Source organism: Antechinus flavipes, chromosome 4, assembly GCF_016432865.1.
Source record: "Antechinus flavipes isolate AdamAnt ecotype Samford, QLD, Australia chromosome 4, AdamAnt_v2, whole genome shotgun sequence".
NCBI classification, from domain to species: Eukaryota; Metazoa; Chordata; class Mammalia; order Dasyuromorphia; family Dasyuridae; genus Antechinus; species Antechinus flavipes.
Window position 1 is genome coordinate 105169180 of NC_067401.1, and position 26977 is coordinate 105196156.

Here is a 26977-nt window from a genome sequence, read left to right on the forward strand (position 1 = left end):
GCCGTCTGTGTTCATCCCCCTCTCCCTTTTCTTGTCTCCCTATTCTGTCTGTGTCTCTCCAAGTCTTTCCCCAACTTCTGATCCACTCATCCCACCCCCGAATTATCCCCCTCCAATCCCGGCAACAGGTTCTCAGCGCTCAACTCTCTTATTGGTCACTGGGGAACAACCCCCCCTTCCCTCCGCCCAGTCGTCCCCCCCCCATCTTTCAGCTGCCCCCCCTCACCCCGTGGCCCCTCCATTCACACAAAGTTTGGCTCCATCGCAGCAGAGCTAGGGGGCGGCCCGGTCCGGCCCAGCTCTGCCCCCGGCCCGGCCCGGCCCTGGCTCCGGCCCCCGGTCCCGGCCCAACCCTTATCTGATCTACTCGTCTAGTTTAAGAGCGGGGCCCCGCCCGTCACAGAGCTCCGCTCCTCTCCTCTCTCCAGCCCGCCCCATCAGTCAAGCCTTCTGTGCGTCCTCTCGGCCACCCGGTCCGAGGTGTCTCCCTGCCCAGGACTTAAGGTAAGGGATGCGGCGAATGTGCCCCTGGGGTATCGGGGGTGATGAACTGAAGCTAGTGTTTCTAACATAGAATCGTGGGGGACTTTTCACCCCGAACTTTTTCATCCAGCGGACTTCAGCGTTCCGTTGTTCTGCTTCGCTCTCCATAGAAGTCCCTGCAGGGACCGCTAAGAAGTAGTTGAGTTGGATTGGCTACCCCACTTCTAGGGCTGAGGTGGGGGAACCAGTGGCCCCTTGCCTCTTTCTCCTCACTCCACCACCTCCATAGAACTTTCAAGTGATTACATACTGACAACACAGTTCTTCAGTCCGTGACATAGTGACTCCCAAATGTAGAACTCAGACGTGCTCCCTGAATGATAAAGACGGTGCTTCCCTCCTCTCAGAAACACTCAGAAGCCCTTGTCCAGCAACCAAAGTAGTAAAATTCAAATAGTGACATGCACTGGTTCTGAACCACACATTAGGAGAAACAGGTCTCTCTTGTTAGTGGATGAGTTAAACTGAGGACCATCTCTGCCCAGTCCCATTCCCCTTCCTTAGCTAGGGTTTTTTTTTTTTCCGCCTAGCATGTGCACCCACTCCTCTGTGACCTCCTCTACTCCACCCACTCCACCCTCCCATCCCCCAGCTGCTTAGGACTGATCTCCCCACCCGCAACTGCAGGCAGCTGTCTGTGTGAGGGGGAGCAGTGGGACCACTGAAGACTCCAAAAACAAGCTGGGAAAAATGATCCACTGAAGGAGACAAGGTAGGGGGTAATTTCTTCCCCTTCCCCATTATTCTCCTCTTTCCTCACCTTCACTCCTTGCCAGGGACTGACCAAAGACCCTTTGGGTAATGTTTCAGTCATAAAGATCAGAACTTGCAGGCTGGAGTAGGGGGGAATGAATTGATTGTTTCTAGTCATTCTTTGGTTTAGTTTTCAGCCCAGATGCAGTCTGGGGAGAGAGTGTTCTTTCCAGATGTGGAAAGAAGGATGATCATAGCATCATAGATGAGGAACTGATTCCTAATGCTGACTCCTTTATTCACTATTTGTGGCGATATTCACTCTATGTTATTGAATATCGGAGTCAGCTTAAGGATCCAGTTTTCCTGACCTTTCCCACATCATACTTCTCTGGGAAGGTGTCTTCCTAGGAAATCGATAGAGGAAATACTCAGGAAGGGCTGAAGGGAGATTGTTGCAGAGGATGGGCTTCCCAGTTCCAACCAAGTCCAAGATTAGCCACAAAAATCTCAACCCTAGGACCTAGGTATTCTGGATGTTCCAGAAAAAGGAGCTGGTAAAGGAACTTTAAAGCACATTCTCAGTCTAAAGTCACCATGCTGTATTTTAATTCAGAGGTCAGCATGATGATCTCTGGATTTAGGCTGGAAGTTGGATAGGGCTGAAGCTCAAGGGGAACTGGGAGAAAACAGGTATCGTAGCTTCCCAAAAATTCTTCAGAACAGTAGTTAGGGGAGGTATCATGATGGGAAGAGGGGCCAGGGAGGGTCTGCAGAAGCAGGAAGCAAAGCTTTGAATGATGTCAGTTTCTCTTCTCCCCTGTCCTCTCCCTAATCTCTTTGGTGGCCAGGGAGGAGGTGGGAAGGGAGAAGGGGCGGGGGGGGGGGGTTCTAGGACTGTCTGGCCTCCAGAAGCCCCTGCCAACCTGGGCCCTGAAAGGAGCTGCTGTTTTCAGAATCATCCCTCCTCCCTTCACCTCCCCCCCCCCCAGCAGCCAGCTTGTCTCTGTGGGTATCAAATAGCAATGACTCCACTAATGGGGAGAGGAGGGAATGGTCCAGATTCCTTATAGTAGCTTTGGCACAAAGCCTCACCCCCCACTCCTCACCCTGAGCAAAAGCCACTACTGTTTTGCCATTTATATCCTTCTCTGTCTCCCCCTTTCTGAATCCCATCTGCTCCCTTGCTGTGATATGATCCTACCTGCACCATGAACATGGGAGTGTATATTAGGTGTGGAGGAGCAAAGTTATCTTCCTCTGCTCTCCCTCCAATTACCATATACCCTCTTGCATTGCCCCCTTACTTCATGGGACAGTTTTATTATCAATTTAAATTTAAGAGCTTGGAAGTGGGAGAGAGAAGAGGTTGGTAAATTAATTCAGATGTCCAAGATGCAGTATTACTTTTCTATTTATTCCTTGGGCTCAAATAATCTAAGATTTGAGGGTCAGGGATACATCAGGTCTCTCCTTCAAACTCTCTCAATTTTATGCAGTTATTTGAGATCGTTAATCTTTGGAGGGGGGATGAAGTTAAGGTAATGCAAAGTAACCTAACTGGAGGGACCCTCCAGAATCAGGTTGGGAAAATGTCTGGATATTTGACACAAGAAGAAATAGGGCAGTAACCCTTTGGCAATAGCTGTGAGGCTGGAGAGAATAGAGCTGGGCAGTGGAGCCCCCAAAGTTTATTGCCAAAGGTTATTTAGGACAGAAGGGAAAAAAACAGCTTTTGGAACCCACTCCACCCCCGGCCTAGATTCTCATTCTGCCTGATTGGTCTGTAGTTCTGCCAAGATAAGGGCAAGTGGTTAAGAAGACAGAGTGAGGTGAGGCTGGAGGCAGGAAGACACAGGTGAGATGGATGAGAAATGGGAATATCTAACTCTCCAATAGTGAGAGGTGTATAGACAGAAAGAAGGAAGATGTATTCACCTGGGCTTCAGATGGATGTGAAGGAGGAGGTCCTCCTAAGGTTGGACCTAGAGTTGATTAGATTTTCTTGACAAGTTCTTGTCTATTCCCTGTCTCTGGACCAACACTATAGCTCCTCTCCTAGCTAGCACAGATTGGGGGATCACAGGAAAGGGGGGTGGTTTCTGCAGGCTAGAAATACCAACTTTTGCCAGATAGCATTTGTTATTTAGGTGGAAGCCTTTAACCAACCCTCACTCTGAAGTATCTCTGTCCTAGGATGCCCTCCCCTCTTCCTAATCCCTTCTTGGAATCTTTAAAAGGCACATGGAAAACACTGTGGAGAAAACCTATTTCCATTGGTGAGTTCCTCCAGGAGCCTTCCTTCCCCTATAGTTCTGGTCTTGACTTTCTCTGGGTTTCAAAACCCCGCTCTCTCCCAAATAATTCTGCTTTTTAGCTTCCTTTGGGTGTCATCTTAAACTTTAAAATGGAAGCTCCTCAGGAGCAAAGGCTATTTCTCTTTGCCTGTATTTGTATCCCCAGTGCTTAGAGCTGTGCATAACACAAAGCAAATGGTTAGTAAAAAAAAAAAAAGATTTTCTTTCTCTCTCCCTCCCTCTTTTTCTTTCCCTCCCTCATTCCCTCATTCCCTCCCCCTACTTCCTTCCTTCCTTCCTTCCTTCCTTCTTCCTTCCTTCTTTCCTTCCTTCCTTCCTTCCTTCCTTCCTTCCTTCCTTCCTTCCTTCCTTCCTTCCTTCCTTCCTTCCTTCCTTCTTTCCTTCCTTCCTTCCTTCCTTCCTTCCTTTCTTCATGCCAAATCCCAAATTTAGGCTATAAATTGCAAGTGACTGGGGAAAGGAAGCAAATATTTAGAACAATATCAGATCCAGAAAGGGCCTTAGAGATAATTTAACACAAGGCCCTATATTTTACAGATAAGGAGACTGAGGCTCAGAAAGGTAAAATGATTTCTTTAAATTTTTCTCTATTGGTGAGAAATAAGGGGTTATAGGGCTGCTTAGTTTGGAAAATAAAAAGTTGAAAAACTTGAAGAACAGAAAGACTGAATTGTGATCTTCAAGGTTAATATATATATATGTATATATAATGCATGATATATATGTGTATACAATGCATAAAATAAGTTCATATATAGGACCTAAACTTTCCTTTTTCCACTAAAGACAATAGAGAAAATGGGAGCATGAAACATAAATGAAAGGCATCTGAAATATAGAGTTCAAGAAGAGAAAAGGAGAGGGAAGCTATGATCTCTTTGTCCCAGGTAACATCCCTGAGGAGAGAAGTCATACAATTTGGCCCTGGCTCAGAGACAAAGGGATAGATATGACTCATGGAAGACTAATTAGTCTAGAATTCTCTTAGGGATTAATGTTCCACAGGGGTATTCTAGACAGCCTTTCTTCTTTGTGTTTCTGGGGTTCTCTCTCTAGGTTCTTCATTAGTCTCTTGAGCAATAGTGCCTGCATCTCTTCCTCCTGAGTTTTTATAACGGGTTTTACTTCTCAGAGACTTCTCTTAGGGAGCATAATGCCTTGCAACCAATGAGTACATAATAAACTTTATATAATTCAATCATCAACTATTCAGTGAGCACCTACTGTGTGCTAAATGTATGTTTGACACATAAAGAGATCTCATCCCTCAATTCCACAAATCTTTTTACCATTTTTTTCCACATCTCTGGTTTCAATTCTCTTTTTACCCACAGGGAAATGTTTGTCCAAAATTAAGTTCTTCACTCCCCCCTAACCCCATCAGACTCCCATATTCCACTGTCTGCATTTTTTGCCAATAACATGAATCCCTGAATTTACCATCAATTTTAGTGCTAGAAGAGACCACTAGAAAAGACTTAAGCAATTGTCTAGTTCAAATCTCCTCATTTGCCAGATGAGATTGTGCTCAAGAAATTAATTGACTTTTCCAAAGTCACACAGTGGCGGATTTCAGATTCAAACCCCAGCCTCCTTGGTTCATCCTTCTACACTGCTTCTCATGGAACTTTTGTGTCCTGCCTTTCCTGTCCTTACCAAAATTTGTCTATCATTCTGTTCTTCCTGAACATGCTCAGATTTCCATTCTGCTTGGACACCTCAAGCAGCCTTCACCTAGTCACCTTCACTATCCAGTCATAGTTGCTTTACACTCTCTCCTTATTCCTTTTCTGAATCCTGGTCCTTTCCTATTTAGATCATCACAGCGGCACAATCTTATACTCAATGAAAACTTTTTAATTATAGATTTTTCCACTGAAGGCATCATGATGTAAGGGGGGAGGGGGGGACGAGGGGAAGCATTGCATTTGGAGCCAAGAGATTTGGTTCAAATCCTGATTCTTCTACCTTGAGACTTGAGATTATAGATTTGGAGCTGGAAAGGACCCTGGGGATGGAGGATGACACTAGTTCAACCTCTTCATTTCACAGATAAAGTGAAAATCGGGAAAGTCAATTACTTGCCCGAAGTCATGCAGGCAACAGTTACAAACTGGGATTTGAACCCAGGTTCATCTGACTTTTCAGTCAGATCCATTGCCTCAGGGTCTAGCCTAGAATTTACAATCACAGCATTTTAGAGCTGAAGGGAATTTATTGAGCATTAATCTAATCCCCTTCTTTCAGAGATGAGGGAATCATTCTTTGAGCTTCTATTTTCTGAACTATAAAATGGAATTCTGTTTTATAATGTTTGCTCCCACTTTTGTGATGGAGTTATTGTGAAGATCACATGTAATAATTTTTATGGAAGAGCTTTGCAAATTGCAAGGGAGTACTAAATTAATAGAAGCTGTTCTTGTGTACTTGGGACCCTTCACTGCCCTGATCTATTAAAGTTTCCTTCATATAGAGACTTTTCTAGTCAGACAAACTAGACCTTTTCATTGTTCACCCATTCTCACCTTATCCCACCCTAAAACATGACACAGATTCTATCATCACTTCCCCACCCTTTCCAGGTTAGGATCCACTTTCTCCTTCTCTCCTTCACCTCTGACCTTCTATTCCTGACCCACCTTATCCATGAAGACTTTCCAGATTGTTTCCATCGAAGCTTCTGAATCTCTATAGCATCCATCTTAATACTTAGGCTCAGCTATCATTTAGGATGTCCTATGCATTAATTATGGTGTTAACATTTTAAATTATTTATATTGGGTATACATATCCCCATTTTCCTTCCTCAGGCATGGAGTTACCTGTCTATAATTTCTTATCTGAGATAATTTCTGCATGTCCAGCTCCAAGACAGAAGAGTAAATAAGCAGAAAGTTATAGGTTGTATCAAGGAGATGGGCCTGGAATCAGGAAGACCTAAATTCAAATTCAGCCTAGTAAGTCACACTTACTAGCTGTGTGACCCTGGGCAAGTCACTTAACACTGTTTACCTCAGTTTCCTTATCTGTCAAATGAGCTGGAGAAAAAAAAATGCAAATCAGTTTCTTTGTCCAGAAAACCCCAAATGGGATCACAGACTCAGACATGACTGAACTACAATATAAGTTATAATGTGGAGAAAGGGTTGAATTTCAGATCATTTTCACTGTTTATCATTCATTCATTGAACAAAAATTGACTAAGTGGCTTCATCTGTGCAAGACATTATACAGAGCAGTAGAGAAGATACAAAGATCTATAAAGTCTGTTTCCTTATGCACAAGTTGCTAATAATTTAATAGAAGAAGCTATACTAAATGCATGAAAATGTGGGTTTGAAGATCACTTCTGCAAATTGGATATGATATTTCCCTGTCTCTCAGTTTCCTCATCAGAGGAAAGTAGGTACTGCATGGAAAAAGTCTTGGACTTTGTCAGGAGGAGTTTCAATACTATCTCAAATACTAGCTGTATAATTTTGGACAAGGTCATGACATCTTTTAGCTTCAATTTCCTTAATGGCAAAATGGAAGTAATACCACTTACTTCTCAGGGTTGTGAAGATCGAGTGAGATAACATAAAGTGTTTTCAGACTTTAAAGTTCCATGTAAATAAAATGCACACTGCTTTTGTCTTGAAAAAGAAAAGGGGGACTAGATAATGTCTAAGGCCCTTCACTTCTGAATCCAAATTTAAATCTGAGTGGGACCTTGGAAGCAATTAATAATTAATAATAATCCTTTTGCTTTATAGGTAAGTACAGTATGACACAGAGAGGTCATGTGGACAAAAGTGATTTGTCCAAGGTCATACAGCTAGTAACAGACTAAAGATTTGAACTGTTTCAAATCCAAATGGAGGTGAAAATCTCTTCTGACTAATCCCAAAAAGTAAAGTCAAAGTTCTGGGGCATCTGAATGGGCTTAGATAGGGGAGGAACCAGTCTCTCAGAACCCCCAGAGTAAATCTTTTTCTTTTCCCCTCTTCTACCCACACTCCTACACTGTTTTGATGTGAGGATATGTCATGGGGATTCCTGGTGCTTTTGTCATGTTGGGTCAAAATTTTGTATGTCCTTGACCAAGACTGGTCTGGCTCTAAACTGACCTTGAAGTTCAGGAGTTACCAGGACTCACCTAGGGACAAGTTGAAAACTAAAATGGAGTCACTTTGAATCAGGTCCTCTCAGAATGATGATGTGCCTGAACTCACAGGAGGGTAATATGATTTTCCCAGAGCACTTCAGAATGACAATTTGGAAACTGTTAATAACTTACATTTTTCTAGTGCTTTGCAAAATACAAAGTATCTCCATGTATATTACCTTATTTAATCCTTCAAGTAGCCTTATGAGGTTTGTACCCCATTTTCTCATTTTAAAGCATAGGAAACTGAGATTTAGATACATTAAATAACTTGCCATATATCACATAGCTAGTAAGGAGCATAACTGGAAGTCAAGAGGATGCAAGTCTTTCGCCTCCCATTCTAATGTTCTTTCCACACAGATCTGAAAAATAGCCAACCTGATATTTGGCTGGTGTGATCCCTAACTGATATTCTTCTATTAACTTCCAAAACCCCTGCTCTTTCTTTTTTGTTTGTTTGTTTGTGCAAAAACTTTTTTAATAAAGCTTTTTATTTTTATTTATTTATATATTTATATTTTTTTATTTATATTTTATATACGTGAACAATTCTTCAACATTAGCCCTTGCAAAACCTTGTGTTCCAATTCTCCCTTCCCTCCCTCATGTCCTCCCCTAGATGGCCAGTGGTCTAATATATGCTAAACACGGTATCCCAGCTCTTTCTTGACCTCTTGGTCTGGGTGGTATCATGGGGCTAGGAGTGATAAGAAGGAGTTTGTGTTTCTAGCAACACAACTACCCGCTCTGTTGTCCATCTCTGACTCAATGCTGCTCCGGTGCCCCTTGCCTCTCACCTTTTCCCAGATAGTTTTCCTTCATTCTGTTCCTGGCCTTCAAGCTGTCTCACCCCTTACTGCGCCTTGCCCCAGGCCAGCTGTCCTCAGTAACCACCTCCTGGGCTCCCTCCCTGCTTTGTGTCCTGGCGCCTGGGTCAGGGATGGAGCTGGAGGCGGGGTTGGGGATGAAGGGGCTTGTTGAATGGGTGAATGGGGACAGGCTTGGACACTGACACTGCTTGCCGCTCACATAGAGTGGTTGTGATGGAGACAGAAAAAGAGACAGACACAGAGCATGAGCACAAATAGGTTGTTCTTTTAAGCCCAGATCCCTCTGGCTTAAAGGCTAGACTCAGGTATTCTCTCTTCCTTGGTCTGTCTTCATGAAGCATGTGAGAAAGGCCCATTGGGTGGGGAGCATGGGACTTCTGTGGGAATAGTTTCTTGGCCCTTCCTTCAGAATCCCACCCTTGGACCCAGTTCTGACAGTTCTGGAGCTCTGTTTCTCCAGTTTCTAGAACCCCTTTAAAAACAGTCTTGGAAACTAAGGCAGAGAGTGGGTGGTCCCAGCCCCTCTACCCCATTCCCTCTCCTATTCTAGGAGGCATGTCTGGATGCCATATTTCCAAGCCTAGTCTCTCCTCCCTCTCCATCTCTAAGGGATTTCTGTGGCTTTTTTTTTAATCCTTTCTTGGGATTTTTTGAGTTTGGAGCATGAATGACAGATTCTCTCAAGGGAGTTCAATCCTTTCCTCTTTCTTTCCTGTTTAGTACCTTTAAGGAGACTCAGGTCTGAGGTTCCCCATCTCCCTCCTTAGCTCCAACCCAGACCTCCCCCACCAAGGCTCTGCATCCTCCTCCCCCCTTAACTCCCCCGCAACCATACACACACACACACATACCCTCCCAGACTGTGGGACAGGGAGCCAGAGGAGGGGCCAGCCCTGCATACTAATGCAGGGCCCATTGTCAAAGCGGCTTTGTGCCCCAGCTCTCCATTGAGGCGGCTCTGAAGCAGGCACAATGGGGGCTCTGTCCCTGAGTTCCCCCCAAACAGTCACCTGCTTTCAGAGCCTCTCCTCCCCCCCGCAACAGTGTCCGGAGGGGCTGGGGAGAGTGGGGGAATGGGCTCTGGGCCAGGGGCCTTGGGGGTGGGGGAGAATGGGCAGGGGGCACTGCCACCCCTGGGTCAGGCTTGAAAGATGGGTAGTTGGCAAGGCCAGACCTCATTGGATACAGATGCAGCCGAGCGCTGAGTTCCCAGTGGGAGTTGGATTGGGGGGCGGCCGCTCCTGCTTGGAATGTGGGTTCTATCGGGCTGGAGGAAGGAGACACTTCCAGAGGTGCCCACCTACATGGTCACAAATACCCAGCAGGGTCTCATAACTATCATTCTTCTCTTCTCCCAAACTCCTGAGTTAGAATGGAGACAGACACACCTCCCCCTGCCCACTTCCATTAGTCACATATATGCACGCACACACACTGGCACACACCACACACGCACACACATTTGCCCACATACACACAGACATTCTCATATATGCAGACGCACACACACAGACGCGCTCGCCGAAATGCAGCAGGGTATAAAGACCCCGAAAGTGGAGTTAGAAGGGCTGAGCAGGACTCCGAGTTGTGAAACAGCTTAGCCGTGTGACCCTGGGCACGGACTTAGCCCCTCTGAGCCTCAGTTCCCCCATTCGTCAAATGGGAATAATACGGTCGGCCCTCTCCAGCTCCTGGGGGTGTGCGGAGGAAAGCCCTCAGTAAGTCACTACAGAAATGTGAGTTCTTTTTCTCTGTGTCTGCTCATCCATACCCACACATCTGTGGGTACACGGCTGACCCCTCCGAGACCCACACTGAGGGTCGCCTCTGGCCATCGGGGATGTCTGCCCCCGGCTCCGAGGATGCACACGGGTCCCCTCCCTCCTCTGGAGGCCTGCGCCCCCCTCGCCCGTCCCCAGGCACCTCAGCCCCCCCCACCTCCGTGCCCTTGCCGCCCCCTGCTGCTCTGACACAGGTTGTAACAAGTTTGCACTTGTTGTGACCTCGAGAATGTGGCCCTGGGGCTGGGAATGTCCCACTATTCCAGCAGTGGCTTAAACTTTAACCAGAGCACACTCCCTGGGCTCGGGAGCGGGCCCAGCAGCCCCTTCCAGGCTCCTCTCCCCCTCCCCCCCAAAAGGGCGCCAGCCTCCCTCCACCCTAGAGAGAGCTCGCCATCGTCCCGCTGGTGGTCACTGTCGCCCAGCTGAGTTTGGGCTGAGGATGCCCCTCTCCCCTACGTGGCTCGCGCCAGGAGGGTGTGAGAGGGAAGGCGATGATGGAGGGAGCCTGAGAACCCTGGAAAGGTCATCTCACTGTTGTTCTTCCTGGAGACCCCACAACCCCCCGGGAGTCCATCCCAGTACCCCAGATGCTTTTATGTTGGGGGTCTTTTCTCATATCCAATCTCAATCCCTTCTGATGATGGAGTCATATATGTAGACCCAGGACTAGGTTTCATAATCCCCCAAGGATGAAGCACCTCTTGGTATCAAGGTTCTGAGAATTTGACCCTAGAAGGACAGGGACATTCCCCCACCCCCTTTAAGAAGAGAGCCCTAGGGACTAACGCCAGAGATCAGGGAAGGGATTCTGGCTTGGAGCAATACCTTCTAACCCATCAGTGACAGCAGCACCAGACCTGGATTCATTGCTTGTTTGCATATTTTATTCACTGCCAGTGTTTCCTGTGGTAAAATGAAGACTGCATGGGAAGCCCCAGTCCCCTCCCCGGTGTCCTCCAGGCCCTCTTCCCCTCTCCTCCTGTCCTCGCTCCTTACCTCTCCCTCACTGACCCCCAGCCTCAGTACCCTCCCTGTCTTCTCCTGCCCTTTTCTCTCAGGCTGGGTCTTCCCCGAAAAGATCTCATCATTTTTTCAGTCCATACCCACTGGGTATAGTGAGAAGATGGTGCTCTTGCTCCCACAGCTTTCTAGGCAGAACTTCCCCTTGCTTCTTCCAGGATTCTGCTTTTGTGAGTTTCGCTTTCTGACATTCTCAATATGAGGAATATGGAGGAAAAGGTTAAATGGAAATTATCAGGCTGGGGGAATGGGGTTTCTTTTTGAAGGCGGTCTGCAACCTGAGAAATGGGAGTATGATCCCAGATCTGTGTTTTGGATAAGGACAGGGGGAGTTTTGAGGTTCCTCTTAATCTCCATTTCTGCCAAGTGTAAAAACCTGGAAGAATCTGCTTAGATAGCACTACATGGGATTTAGGTTAAAATTCAAGAGGGAAAAAAGTCTTCCCAATGATCACAGGTCACCCAGGCATGGAGATGAGAAATTCTCTTTTATTACTTGAAATGTTAGTGAAGAGCATAGATCCAGACAGGATGATGGGGAAGTGGCAATTGTGTCTGGAAGCTAAGACAAGCTCTCCAGAAACCTTGGCTATGGGATTTTCTGCCGCATTTTCAATATGTCCTGCTATGAGATCATTTTTGCCCCTTTCCCCTTACTCCTGCCACCCACCCTGTCACCAAACAGATCAAATTCAGGTTGAGGTGGAAGGATAATGATATTGGACTTCCCCATCTTCTTCAATCCAGTGTACAGTTGTAATTATAATTGTCCTTGCCTGCCCTGTTTCACAACATCCCTAGTTCCATCTATTTTTATCCTTCCTATCAATCAAAATCAGATTCTTAACTCTTTCTCATATTCCACTTACCTGAAAGAAAACATAAGATGAATCCGACCAGATGTTTTTATAAGTTGGACAGCACAATTGAACTCTACAGGAACTGGGAGTATCCCCAAGGACAGGGGCCTGTGGGAAGAACAAGAAAGAGAAGTGGTAGCTTTGGGGGAAAGTAGAGGCATTCCTGTGATTTTTTTATGTTAAAAATGAAGCAACTGAATTGAAAAGTGGTCATTTGTGGAGTTGTTCCATTAGGTTGACTCAATCTAGGAAAAGAAGCTATGGAATTCCATTTTGAAGTTTTCAGACAGACCCCTTCTGACCTAGTTTCTTGACACATACAATCTAGCCAAGTCGGACAATTCATTGTTATCTATCGTGTGCTTTTCCACAACCAATCAGTCTGTTGCTTCTGCCTTATTTTCCTTTCTCTCCCTTAATTTGCCTATGGAAAAATTTTCTCATTCTTCAAAGTCCACTTATGTATACATCTGGAGGGAGAAAAAAAATGTAAAAACTTCCAGGGAAGTTCCAGGAAACTAAGGGCTGGTCCTTTTCTCTCTCTCTCACCTTTCCAATCTTTCTTCCTGGGCCTCAGTTTCCCTTTCTATTGATAAAGGACTAGGATCATATATTTAGAATTTAAAGAAATCTTAGAGATTTCCTGGTCTAACTCTCTAGTTTTATGGATCAGAAAATGGAGGTTTAGAAGTTAAGGGAATTGCCTGAGGTCACATAGGTAATGGCAGAGGCAGGTGGAACTTGGACCTTTACTGCCTCTCAGCTATATCCAGGAATCTGTATCATGGGACTGTGGGCAGCAAGGAGGGGGAGGAGATGCCTGCTAGGTCTAGAGGACATCTTTTGGGTCCACAGTTCTCTGGCTTTGGTTTCCAGTCCTGAATTCCCCACATTACATGAGAAAAGTCCTGTAGAGGAACCCAGGAGTCTTACTACTAGACCTCTTGGCTCCATCTTTGTCACTTTCTGACCTTCAGTTTTCTCTGTAGGACTGTGACTCCTCCAGAAACCTGGGCTCCCCAATGACAGAGAGCTCCCAAGTGTATTGGAAAGGAATCACTAAGAACAGATACAGAGAAAAGGAGAAAGCCAGGAAGCAAGTGTTAAATTCAGTCTGAAGAAAAGAGAAATTGAGGAGAGACTTAAGTTAAAATCCCCAAGTCCATGGAAGATTAAACTGCAGCTGCAATAAGGGGAATTGAGATCAGACAGAAGGAAGAACATACAAACAAAGGGGAGTATCAGATGCTAGAATGAGTGATTGAATATGGATCAGGAATATATATGGAATCATTTGTTCTCTCATGACCTCTTTTAATAAAGGAGAAATTTTCTTGTTTGAAAGAGGCAAAGCAGGAGGACGAATGAAATGACCTCTAAAAGTCTCAGACAGTTCTAAAAAGAATCCTAATAAAATAAAGGACCTGATCCTATGTGTTCTTCTACTGGCATGCGATCCTTTCTGCACCCAGAAACACTCAGAATTTTCCTTCAATCTTTTCTTCCTCCTCTGAAATTCCCCACTAAGGATTTCCAAGCCTTTTTGTCTTACTATTTCCTCATATCCTAGAGGGTAGTTATCCTGCAGGTAGAAAAACTGAGGCACAGAATGAGGACAATAGGGATGAGACGCAGGCCAGTGCCCCTGACCTTCTTCCTTTCTCCCTGCTGGAGGACAGTATGGCCTCATTCTGGGTCCAGGGGGCCAGGAGCCCCTGAGGAGCCGGTCTGACAAGCTTTGGCCCCTCTCCGGTTTCCTGGCTCCTCCATAGGGCCATGGCCCAAGATGCTGGTGGCAGATCTGGTGACAGCTCAATAGAGCTTTGGCCTCCACTCCCTTAGGCCTTATCTCCTGGGGCCTGGCCATCTCCATGCCACAGACCAGCATTCAGGGCCTGCCAGCTTCTTGGAGCCATAAGCCTGGGGAAGGTGAAGGGTGCGTGCCCTGATTGGGGGTGGTGGGGATAGTGACACAAACTGGGAAGTTTAGCTCTATTTAGCATCTTAATAACTAAGATACCTCTCCAATGACCCCCACTGCAGGACCCTCTCTTGCCTAGGGAGTTATGTGGGAGGAGGAGGCCAGGGAAGTGAGGATGAGGTAAAAGTAGATTGGAGAGCCTCCATCTTTGTTCCTGTATGTTGTTCTCAATATACCTGGTCTCCCAGCCCCTCTGCCTAGTGGCTCCTTCTTGGACTTGGAGATTGGTGAGTAGAGGGCAGAGAAACAAGGTATTGGCATGGCCCTGCATTTCTTTGCGGGGAATCTAGAAATTTTATCAGTAGTTGTTACGGGAAGAGTTCAGAAAAGGAGAAGAGTTGTCCTTGTGGCAAATGACAATCCAAAGATTTTATGATTTTTTTTTTTTTTACGATTTACATAATTTATGTATTTTTTTTTTTTTTACGATGAATCTCTCCCTCCCCATCTCACCCCCAAAATCCAGAGAGCTCTGCCCTCTGGTGGCTGGATACTGATTTTTCCAGCAAGGACTTCAGGTGGATTAAGACTAAGGTATCTTCTTCTTCCAGTTTTATTCTCCAGCCCAGGCTCTCAGAGATCTCTGCCAGGGAGCTGAGACTGTAAGCAAGCCATTAGAAGAAGCTTCGAGGGAGAGGGCTGGACATGGAATCAGGAAGATCTGAGTTCAAATTTGGCCTGAGACATTTCCTGGCTATGTGACAGAATCTGGGCAAGTTACTTTACCTCTGGCTACCTTAGTTTCCTCATCTGTAAAATGGAAATAATAATAGTTCCTACTAAAAATGGAGATAATTAAATGGAGATCATTATGAAAATGGAGATAATAGTACATACTGTGGAAATATTTATAAAGCTTAGAGTGGCATTTACATACTAGTTATTGTAGTGTCCCTGCCCTCTACATAGGAATTCTTCTCTCCTTATAGATATTCTTTGACCATTTCTCATAAAGGCTACTTCATGTGGTTTTCCCTATGGAGAAAATTTGAAACAGAGAGGGATATGCTGAAGTTTAGAGATTTGCCATATGTCAGATTAAGGCTGAGAAAGAAGAGGTCATTTCAGCTATTCCTTTGCCTCAATCTTACCCAGCTCAGATTCCTCCACAAAAAGGACTCTATAATCTTCCTTTATACAATTCAATTCAACAAGTACTTAAGTACCTACTACTCTTAGGTCCTTCATACTGCCTGTTATGTAGTTATCCCCAATAACTAACTTCAATCTCTTCTGTTTTGGATTAATCTCATTTCCTCTGATTCCTCAATAGAGATGAATTAGAAAGGTGGAAGGTGGCAAGCCATGGAATACCATTTTCTGGGCTGTACTTGACTTCAGCCCTGTCTTTGAGGAGAATGAATACTGGGTCTCAGGGTTGAGAAATTTTTGTTCCTAACTCTTCCTCCTGGGCAACTGAACTGAGTCCTCAGTCACCTTTTAAGGTCATTTCCACAAAAAGAACCCCAGCTGTTGCCAAGACACTAGCACTGCCAGCCCAAGTGGATTCCTTGGTGTGGTCCCCACTGTGGCCTGGTGATTCTGAAGGGTGGAAGGGAGGTGCATAGAATCAATATCCATCTGTTGAGTGCCCTAGGGAGCCTGCCCTCCTAGTGCCCTCAATTTACAAATTGGGAAAGGGAAGCCCTGCAGTGCCAAACTCCGGGCAATTCTCTGCCGGAACATTGTGCCCTCTTTCCAGAGGACAGAGGGCATGACCTAAAAATTGGGAATTACTGAGCTTAGGATGAGGGGGGAAGGGAAAAAGAGGGAGCGGCTAAGATCAGCCCATGAGACAGAGGAGCTGGATGGTTAGAGAAGGGCCCCTAATATGGTCCCATCTCTCCTTCCCTCCTTCCCCTAACCGGAAAGCACATGGGAGAACCAAAGGGGCCAGGCAGAGGTCTCTGGCTCCCAGGAAACACTTTGATGCTTTTTCTCTCTTTTTTGTTCAGGGAATGAAAACTTTCCAAACATTGACACAAGGGAAGAAAAGCCTATTCTTCTGCTATGGGCCCAAGGCCTGTGTGCCAGACTGGGGCCAAGGAATGGGAGGAAAAAGGAAGAAGGGCAGAGGATGGGGATGGAGGCAATTTTGACTCAGCCAGAAATGAGCATGAACATATACACATATACACATCCTTCATCCCACCTCCTCCACCCGCTCCATTCCAAATTTGTTGATCATATGATTCCATTTTTACTTCTCTATCTTCCTAGAAATTAATGAAAAATGAAGCTGCCTCAAGAGAATAAATCCTAAATCCAACCCTGTTCTTACTCAAAGGTTAACCTAACCCACAATGCTTTCTTCTTTGTCCTGAGGTTTGCACCAACTTCTACCCCTTCCCTTCTCTCTCTCTCTCTCTCTCTCTCTCTCTCTCTCTCTCTCTCTCTCTCTCTCTCTCTCTCTCTCTCTCTCTCTCTCTCTCCTCTTCATTCCACTGTACTTAATCCACTTTGGAGAGTCTATAAGACCAGACTGATGTTTGAGTTGGAATTGGTAATCCATTAAAGATAGAAAGCCAAACCCTGCAAGAGGAGATTGTGAAGTAATTTCTCATTTCCCTGAATGGCAAAACAAATGAGAATGAACTAAAATTGCATTAGACAGGATAGTTTCCCTGATCTCTGGTCTGTTCAGCTCACCCCTGGAGAAGTGGGGACACATTTCAGAAAGGAAAAATTCTGAGTTCAGAGCAGAGTGACCAGGGTAACGGAAAGACTAGAGGGCAGCATAATATTTCTAAGATCTATTAAACAAACTTAGGGTGGTTAGCCTGGAAAAGAAAAGACAAGGGATGAAGTGGGGAGACATATTCTAATTGTTTTCAAATATTTGATGGGCTGTCATGTGGAAAAGGGGACAGATTTGTTCTGATTGGCTTCGGAGGAAATAAGTAGGAAGAAAAGGTAGAACCTGAAGAGAGACACATTTTAGCCTCAAATAGGGGGAAACTTTCATAATCAGAAATTTCCAAAAGTGGAATGGGCTCTGCCATTTAGTTTTTCCAAAGTTTCTGAAATGATCTCTTTCTTATAAAGACATTGTAAGGGTAATGGACAGAAAGCTGGCCTCAAAGTCAGGAAGATCCAAGTTCAAGAATAGCCTTTGACATACACTGACTTTATGATTATGGGTAGATCATTTAACCTCTTGGTGCCCAATGAATTTTCTAATTCCCTAAGTGCCGAATAACTGCCAATCTGTATTGCATGAGGGAGTTAGTTTCATCATAATGAATTTCCTTCATCAAAGAAATCAAAGATCCAAACAAAAAAATTATTAATTGACATCTACATAGTACATTAAGATTTGCAAAGAACTTTGCATAGATTATCTCCTATGATCTTCACAATAACTATAACCAAACCCTCACATAGATATATATGTGTATGCGTATATATGTATGTGTGTGTTTATGTGAGAGAAAGAGAGACAGAGACAGAGACAGAGAGACAGAAAGAGGGAGAGCAAGAAAGAGAGGGAAACGAGAGAAATTATATAAATTGCTGTAGAGCAAGAATTATTTTATTTTAATTATTGTTTTCCAGTGCCTAACATATTCCTGTTACTTAGTAAGTATTTCTTAAGTGCTTACTGAATTGAACTGAGATGGTATTTGAATTCAGGTGTTCCTGACTCCAAATCCATCACAAGAAACTGAGGAATCCCATGAAGAAAGAGAGGGGGAAATAGAGACAAAAGAGGAAAGAAATAAAATAGCAGAATGGATAAGAAACAAAGGATACCACACAAAATCAGAAAATGAGGTGGGAAGTGGGAAGTGGATCATAGAAGAAAAGTGAAAAGAATAAAGAAATAGTCTAAAAAGCCAATAGAAGAAAGCTTGGGAACAATGAATAGAGGAAACAAAAAAGAATGCTATCATCTCTAATTCCCCTCATGTCATTCATCCTGATTGTTATCCCTGAGAAAAGTCTTCCTCCCAAGCTGGCTTCTACCTGCCTCCCAACATACTTGGTTAAGATCTCCCCTGGTTGTCAATCAGGGTAGGAAGAAGAAACAACCTACTTTTAATAGGAGCTTCAATTAAGAAGGCAAATTCATTGCTAAAAAACAAAATTGTGATAAATGCAGACTGGCTTGCTTAGCTGGTTAGAGTACAAACTTCTAAGTTCTTGATCTTGTGTTTGATTCCCCTGTGGATTAGCTGAAGGTGTGGAGGTATATGAAATTGGTTCACAGGTACAGATTGCTTCCTTAATCCTGTCCAATCACTTTAAAAGGCCCCAAGGTTTAGTAAAAAAGAGTCAGGAAAACTAGGTGCAGATCATGGTTTCAAATTGTATGATTTCCAATAGATTAGCTATTGCAAGATTGTGACTAATTTGATTTTTGTCTTTGCAGAAAGACACAAGACATGTTTATTGCACTGACTTGATAGCTAAGTGACAAAAATAAAGTTATCTTATCTCTCTGATTCTGTTTTCTCTTTTGTAAAATGGAGACAAAAATGGATTTTAAAATTTTCTGAATGATCCAGAGAGGGCATTATAGATTGAGGTATATGGGTAAATTAGAACAAAGCTTCTTAAACTGTGAGAAATGCAATTGAATATGGGGGGTCACATAAATGTTTGATTTGTACCTATTTTATATACATATATACCTGGGATCACATAAAAATTTCTCAGGCAAAAAGGGGTCCTGAGTGGAAAAAGTTGAAAAGTTGTGGTTAAGACTAGCTGTTTTATCCCATTTCACATGAAGGAAACGGGGCAAGGAGTAGGGAAAAGTACCTGCTCTGAATCTGGTTAGGACCACCTGCTGGACCCTCAGACAAGAGTCAGCTGCCCTACATTCAACTCTCTCACTTACTACTTGGGTGATCTTGCGCTAGCTCTTCAATCATTCCTCATCTGTGGAAATGAGAGGAGTTAGAATATATGATAGCTGGTCTCCTTCAGCTCTGAATCTGTGACCCTGTGATCTCTCTGTTCCCTTCCCGGGTCTAAAATTCTGTGATTCTGATCATGATCTCTGTTGGCCTTTGGAGTTTGACTTTGGTCTGAGTCCTGGAGACTAGGACAATATCACCCTCTGGTGGCAGAAGTGGGGGCAAAGTGGTGACACAGCCCTTACGTGTTGGAGCTTTGGCCTGCCTGCCTTCCCACATCAGGGCCCAGTTTGGAGGTGGAGGGGATGAGAGGGAGATCCTTTCCCAGCCACTCCTGGCCCTGGTTCTCCATCAGGAGCCAAGTCACTTGGGTGTGGGAAGTGGCAGACACAACAGCTGGGGGCATCAGATAACAGATGAAGGAGGCAGATAAAACAGCTGGCACCAGCAGACACAACAACTGGAGGTGGCAGACACAACAGGCGGAGGTGGCAAACCGGCCAGCTAGAAGCCAAGGGCCCTGCTACCCATGGAGATGGAGCTGAGTGAGATGGGACATTGAGGCTGTGTCTGCCCTGGTTTTTTTCTAGCGTCACTACAAATGCAGCAGAAATATTTTCCCTTGAAAGTTTGAGAGCAAGGAGGAAAACCCTGCTAGAAAGTTCTGGCACAATTGGTTTTATGTTGATATGTTCTAGAGGTAATTACCTCTATGCTCTCTCTCTCTCTCTTTTTTTAAATTTCAAATCATAAGGGAAAGAAAAGGCAGCAGCAGCTGTCTAGACCCCGGATGCTCTGAAAGCTTTAGTGGCCTGTCTTTCAGGGAGTGTTAGGTCTTTGTGGGCTTATTTAACCCCTGCTCCTCAAGATGAAATTACCTTCCCAGGGCAGGTCCAGGACATCTCCAGGAGGTCAGGCTCCTAGGCCAAATGCAAAAGCTTGGTTCACCAATGCTTTACTTCTGGAAAAGTACAAGTTACTCTGTAGGCAGGCAGGGGTGCCAGATGTCCAATCTAGAGGAGACTGTCTCCTATTTCAATGCTTTGTTTGCTTTTCTACTAGCAGGATGCAGAACCGAATATAAGCATCGTCAGACACAGCCAATAATTAGCACTCAATCCCTCTTGTACCTTCTTCCCTGGGCCAGCTTGAAATCTGCCAATCTTACTCAAGGGTTTCTCAAAAAAATGCCCCACCACCTTTGGGAGAGCTCCTTCTTTTACCGTAGCTTCCTTTGTTCTATCTGCATGTATGAGCCCTGCCTTTACCTTTACCTGTGATACAGGATCCTTCAGGTATGAGATCAACATCCAAGCATTGTTTGGAAACAAAGGGATCAGAGGAAAGGGAGAAGTTTCTGAAATGTTGTAGTATAATAGACAAAGTTCTGGATTTTGAGTCAAGAGAAACTTGGGTTTAAATATACTACTTCTGTGCTTGTTTCCTCAACGGTCAAATAGAAAAAATAAAATTTGCAATACCTGCTTCACAAGATTTTCATAAAGATCAAGTGACAAAATGTACAGAAATATATAAGAACAAGGCCTAATAATTGCAGTGATATATAGAGAACATTCCATCTATCAATATAGATCAGTATCTTCTCTACAATTTACATTTTTTAAAAACTGCCTGCAGTACAAAGAGGTCAAGTGACTTCTGGATGAACACATCCAGCCTGTGTTAGAGATGGGCTTTAAAGTACTGTATAAATGTCAGTTATATCTATTGTGTTTTCGCTGGGTTTTAGCAAGGGGGACAATCAGAGTCATGGATTGAAAGCTGTAAGGGATCTTAGAGACATCTCATTTGACAGGTGAGGAGACTGAGTCCAGAGAAGTTTGACATGCCCCAAGTCATGCCGGTAGTGGCAGGGGCAGAATTTAAGCCTGGGTGCTCTAATGCAAAATCAGGGTTTTCTGCACTCTGTATGATGATTTCAAAAATTAAAAAAAAAAATTTACTTTGGAGTCAAAAGGCTGCAGATAATTCGTTATGGAGCCTAATAGGGATTGGGGTTATTTAGGAGCAGTGGGTCCCATTTCAGGCTCTCCTCATTCTCATCTCAAGGGATCTTGGGGTGAGACTATGATCAAATCTGAGACCAGGGTGATGGTAGCTTCACCATCAGAAAGTAGAGGATATTCAGACATCCTTTAGGGATAGCTGCCAAAGGAAGGCAAGGATCTTGTATAAATCTCTGCCATGCTGTCTCCCTCTCCAGATGACTTCGGTTGCAAAGGTGTACTACAGCCAGACCACCCAGACAGAGAGCCGGCCCCTGATGGGCCCGGGGCTGCGCCGCCGGCGGGTACTGACTAAGGATGGCCGCAGCAACATTCGCATGGAACACATCGCGGACAAGCGCTTCCTCTACCTCAAGGACCTGTGGACCACCTTCATTGACATGCAGTGGCGCTACAAGTTGTTATTATTCTCGGCCACCTTTGCAGGCACCTGGTTTCTCTTTGGTGTGGTGTGGTACCTAGTGGCTGTGGCCCATGGAGACCTGCTGGAGCTAGAGCCTCCCACTAACCACACGCCCTGTGTAGTGCAGGTGCACACGCTCACAGGTGCCTTCCTCTTCTCCCTTGAGTCACAGACCACCATTGGCTATGGGTTCCGCTACATTAGTGAAGAGTGTCCGCTGGCCATTGTCCTCCTCATTGCCCAGCTGGTGCTCACCACCATCTTGGAGATCTTTATCACCGGCACCTTCCTGGCCAAAATTGCCCGGCCCAAGAAGAGGGCTGAGACCATCCGCTTCAGTCAGCACGCTGTGGTGGCCACACATGATGGCAAACCCTGCCTCATGATCCGTGTTGCTAACATGCGCAAAAGCCTCCTCATTGGCTGCCAGGTGACAGGTAAGCTGCTCCAGACTCATTTAACCAAGGAAGGGGAGAGCATCCGGCTCAATCAAGTCAATGTGGCCTTCCAGGTGGATACAGCCTCTGACAGCCCATTCCTCATCCTGCCCCTTACATTCTACCATGTGGTGGATGAATCCAGCCCTCTACGTGACTTGCCCCTGCGCAGTGGTGAGGGGGACTTTGAGCTGGTTCTGATCCTCAGTGGGACAGTGGAATCTACCAGCGCCACCTGCCAAGTACGTACATCCTACTTGCCAGAAGAGATCCTCTGGGGCTATGAATTCACACCTGCCATCTCACTCTCAGCCAGTGGCAAGTATGTGGCTGACTTCAGCCTCTTTGACCAGGTCGTAAAAGTGACGCCTCCTGGCTGCCTCCGAGATACCACTGTCCGTTATGGGGACCCTGAGAAGCTCAAACTAGAGGAATCATTCCGGGAACAGGAAGGAAAGGAGGGCAGTGCCCTCAGTGTACGAATCAGCAATGTCTGACTGATATGACTCCCACTTCCCTCCCCCCTTCTGGCCAGAGGAGATATTCTCTGGTTCTACCTTCCCCCCTGTCTCATGCTTGTTCTCTCTCTCCCAGCTCCCAGGTTCCTTGGAGAGAGTCCCAGGATCACCCTTCTCATAATCCCATCTCCCTCCACCCCAGTGGCCTATCATTTGCTTAGGCCAGCCTGAGGGAATGGTCCCTCTTTGGAGTCTGAGTCCCACCTCTGAGCCAAGGTTTGGGGTATTTGGGACACAGCAGACTGGGCTGAGGAAGAATAGGAATTCTCAGCTATTACTGGAGATTCCATAAGAGAACTTTGAAGTTGGATGGATGGATAAACTCTGCTCCATTTATGAAGCTTGGTGCCTTAAGGATGGAGGACTTTCCTTTTCTACCTTCACACCCAGCTAGTTCCCTGAGATCAAGCTCTCTCTGCTGGTCACTCTGGGAATTACACTCTTAGATATGTCTGATACTGGGACCTGGCAGTGGATAAAGCAACAACCTTTCATGGTATCTCTGCTGAACCGCAACAGAGTACACTACTTTCTCTTCACAATTCCCCAAGTGGAACTTCTCCCTATGTCCCAGATCCGACTTGTTCCTCTTTTACTACCTTTGTCCCCAGAGATTGGAATTGATCATAATAAATGACCACAACATGTAGTCCTACCACAATCATATATTCATAAGAGTTTAAAATTCTTTAAATTGAGGATCACTGGGAAAGAAAAATTGTCCAAATTTCAGGTGCTTCTCTACCTAGGTTACTCAAGGTGTTCTGTGAGAGGTCTGACCTTGGTCACTACATTCTACAAAGAAAGATTCAGGTGTCTGAACCCTTAGGAAAGGGTCTAAGATGATGTTTCAGACAGAAGCTATACCTAGGTATCCCCCTTCTAACCAGTTTGTTCAACGTCCCTTTTCCCCTTACTACACTGGCTCTATTTCCCAAGATGAATGGGAAATAAAGAGGACTTTTCTTTATTCTTTGCTACAACGAGGACCAGTTCTCAGGGCCCAGAAGCTCTAGTAGAATTGGACAAAAATCCCACCATGTGGGAAGTTTTCTATAAGTCAGGCTTTTGGGTTGAGCTTCTAGGGTATGCTGCCTTCAAGGAACTGGTGATTTGCTGTTGGAGGACTGGACAGAAACTCGCATCTACTATGGGAAGTCACTATTACCACTCTCAGTCACCTGTACTCTTCTGAAAAATACAAGTTCCCAGGCCATTAGGTAAATACCTGAATGCTCGTGGGAAGAAGAACATGACATTCCTGGGGTCCAGAAGAAAACGAAAGAGGCTCTCCCTTGTCCCAACTCCACTGTTTGCCCAGAACGCAGTCCCAGATGATCAGTGAGCAAGTATTCTCAAAGGGACAAGACTGGATTACTTGGATGAGATCCAAGGAAAGCAGTGTAACGCAGTAGAAAGAATGTGAGATTTGGAGTCAAGGGACCTGGGTTCAAATTCTGGTTCTGCCCCTTATTGCCTTTGTAATCTGGAGCAAATCATTTAAACTCTCTGGGTCTCAGTTCCCTCATCTGCAAATCATGTGAACTAACTGACCTTGAAAGTCTCTTTTAGCTCCATATATGATCCATTCTCTGGCAGAGACCAAGTTGAACAGACAGTGAAGTTTTTTGCCTAAAGAAAGTCTCCATATCCATGGAGGATAGTCTTATCGGCAGGTAACAAGGACACATTTTGCAGGATTCTTGTAGAGTATCATTAAATGAGGTAGTTGAGAGAAAGCAACTCTCTGTTGTTTATATAATAAGCCTATGGCCAGAAATCACATCCCAACCTAAAATGTGTTTGCATTTAAATGTTCCTATATGTATATGCTCATTCTATAGCCTTGTAAACAGGCTCAAAACATCTCCAGGTTAGCCTCAGAATCACAAACTGACCACATGTGTGTTAAGTTCCACCCAAGAAGAGCCTTTTGAACTTGGCTAATCCCACCTGCCAAGTAGAGATTGATACCACGTCCCCATCAATCTCTGCTTATAATAAACCCAACTAGAGGCCCCTGGCCTAAGTGGAGTTTAGACAGAGATGAAGCTTACAGATACTTGAAAGCCTTCCACAGGGACCAGAAGGGAAAGAGCCATCTGCTAGATTTTTCCTTCTTGGAATCGACTTCCCTGATTTCTTCTGTATATATCTATATACAGAACAGGACTCATACACACTGACATATAATGTCCATATCTATATGTTATACCTAACCAGTCCCCATCCATCTGGTTTCTTCTGCACATAGCTGCCACCTCCTTATATGAGTCATTTCTCCTCCCTCCCTCCACTCCCTTAGTCTTAATTTCTCAGACTTCCAGACTTTTTGGACAACTGGCAAACTTAGAGAAATTGCCTGGAACCCAATTCACTGACTTCTCTATTATCCCTATTTGTGTCTTGCCCCCACGTCCTGATCTCCCTGTATATTGCACTTTATCTGACATGTTCTCCTTTGGTCTGGTCTGGAACCCATATGCCAGGGACTCCCACTCTCCTCCCCAACCCTGAATGCCTTCAACAAAGGGCTGTCTCTGTCCCCAGATGAGACACTTCTCTTCTAAACTATGAGATGTGCCTATAAGTATGGACAGTTCTTAAGGAAAGGGACTACATCTCTACTAACCATTATCCAAGAATGTGGGGGGAAAGGGAGAGAGAAAGTTAAGACTGCGGAAGGGGGATGTTTCTGAGGATGGCCTGGTAACCCATGGAGGGGGGTCCTTGAAGTGTCTGGGGAAGAAGACAGAAGAAAATAGTGGTATAGAGGGAACCCACGGAAATCCACAAAACCTTTATGCATTACCATTCACCTAATTACATCACTAAACACCTTAGGTAAGAGAAAAAGGTGTAGGCAGGATTTGGGGGGGAGAGGTCACATGACATGTATAGAAGATTTACCTATGGAAGAGAGAAAAAATAATATATATATATATAATATATACATATATGTATTGTAAATATGTATACAGAAAAGTGCACAGAGAGCATACAGTGAGAAACTGATAAAGGGTGGGACTGGGGGAGGGGTGGATGGGATGCCCAGATTCTGTCTCATGATGGTCACTGGTTTTGATCACAGTCTAGAGTTGGGAGATTTGCTCTGAGGTCTATGGAGACTGAGAAAGGTTAGATCTTGTTGGAAATAAAGAAGCATTTGTTGTGTGTGATATTCAGAAAACTAATCATTCCCTACAGCCTAGCACTGCTGCTAGAACCCACATGGGGTCTACTGGTGGGTAGGGGAAGATGCAGAGAAAATAAGAAAGGACTCTTCAGGAAGAGGAGTTTTTTTGGTTCTTATTCTCAGTATAGAAGCTCAGTCTGGTGGAAAACTTCTTAGCTCTGTTTCTGAATCCTAGCTTTTGGCTTCTAGACCACATATCCTCCTCCTCTTTCTTTTTTTAAAATACAGTCCAATCCAACTTGTCCCTCTCGGTAGTCTTTATTCTTTTAAATTCACAGGGTGATGGCAACTATAGCCTGAGCTGTTAGGAGTAATGACTATCATATTGGAGCCCTACCACTGAGATTCCATCTTGGCCTCCTTATCATATAAGCTGGGGGGGCAATAGGGTGGGGTGGGAGCAGGGGAGCTGTGGTAAAAGGATTCTGACTCATCTCCCTGGGTCCCTCATTCCAATTCTCCAATGCAGGGTCAGTGGGCTGCTACTTCCAATGGTACTCCTAAGATAAATGCTTAGGTATCTGTCTAAATGCTGGTTAAAAGCAGCACTTAGGAGAAGAATGTCCCCAAGGGCAAGTAGGCCTGCCTATCATGAGTAGATCATCCTATCATGAGTGATAATGCTTTATTTCTGTATAGTTAGGATGAGAGGATAGAATTGCTTTAAAGGATAGCCAGCTGTATCGTTCACACTCCGATTATTCCCCTCAGTGTCTCCCAAATCTAATGAGACCACCTGGGGATTTCATATGTGGCCTGAAGAAAAGGAAGAGGTTACCTACAACTCCCCCATCCTGCATGGCAGGAATACTATTCTCTTCCCCAGCCTGCTACCCTAATCCTCCCTCACTTGGTTTATCTAGTTTATAAAGTAACATATGCTGCCTTCACTGTAAAGCTAGCTTGGGCCTTTGGCCCAGTAATGTCCCATTGTACTGAACCAGAAGTATCTAGGAAAAGGTGTTTCCATTCATTGCTCTAAAAACTAAACCAGGTCAGATTTATCCAGGAAAAAGATGCTTGAGTATTTTTTTTTCTGTACAGAATAAGCTACTAAATAAAATGTTTCATCACCATGATTTGTATCCAGGCTATTCTTGGAAAAAAAAAAAACAACCATCTTAGCAATAATAAAGTATTATTAATGGGGGAAGTTGGATGGGCAAGAAGAGGAGACAAGAGATAGAGAGATCTGGGGTTTTGACCAAGTGAATAGTTTTCTGGTTCTTGGTCTGACCTTTCTCCTTTCATTTCCACTAAGTATTTGGTTAAGGCAACTCATCTTTCCACCTGCTTTTAACCCTTTCAACAACTTCTCAAGATGCCTCATATACTTTGGGTAGGAAAAAGGGGAG

At 44.8% G+C, this 26977-nt stretch overlaps 1 protein-coding gene across 2 annotated transcripts; it reads left to right on the forward strand.

The window, feature by feature from the left end:
- The first annotated feature begins 238 nt into the window (after nt 1-238).
- Nucleotides 239-26698, forward strand: KCNJ10 (potassium inwardly rectifying channel subfamily J member 10). Of its 2 annotated transcripts, XM_051993681.1 has the most exons (3): nt 239-504; nt 1074-1255; nt 21266-26698. In XM_051993681.1, the coding sequence occupies exon 3, from the start codon at nt 21266-21268 to the stop codon at nt 22403-22405; it is 1140 nt and encodes a 379-aa protein (XP_051849641.1). In that variant the 5' UTR covers nt 239-504; nt 1074-1255; the 3' UTR covers nt 22406-26698. The 2 variants fall into 2 exon arrangements, with proteins under 2 accessions (XP_051849641.1, XP_051849640.1); XM_051993680.1 differs by lacking the exon at nt 1074-1255.
- Nucleotides 26699-26977: the final 279 nt, after the last annotated feature.

Coding starts and splice junctions, on each gene's coding strand:
- KCNJ10 (XM_051993681.1), top strand. CDS start 21,266: ATGACTTCGGTTGCAAAGGTGTACTACAGCCAGACCACCCAGACAGAG.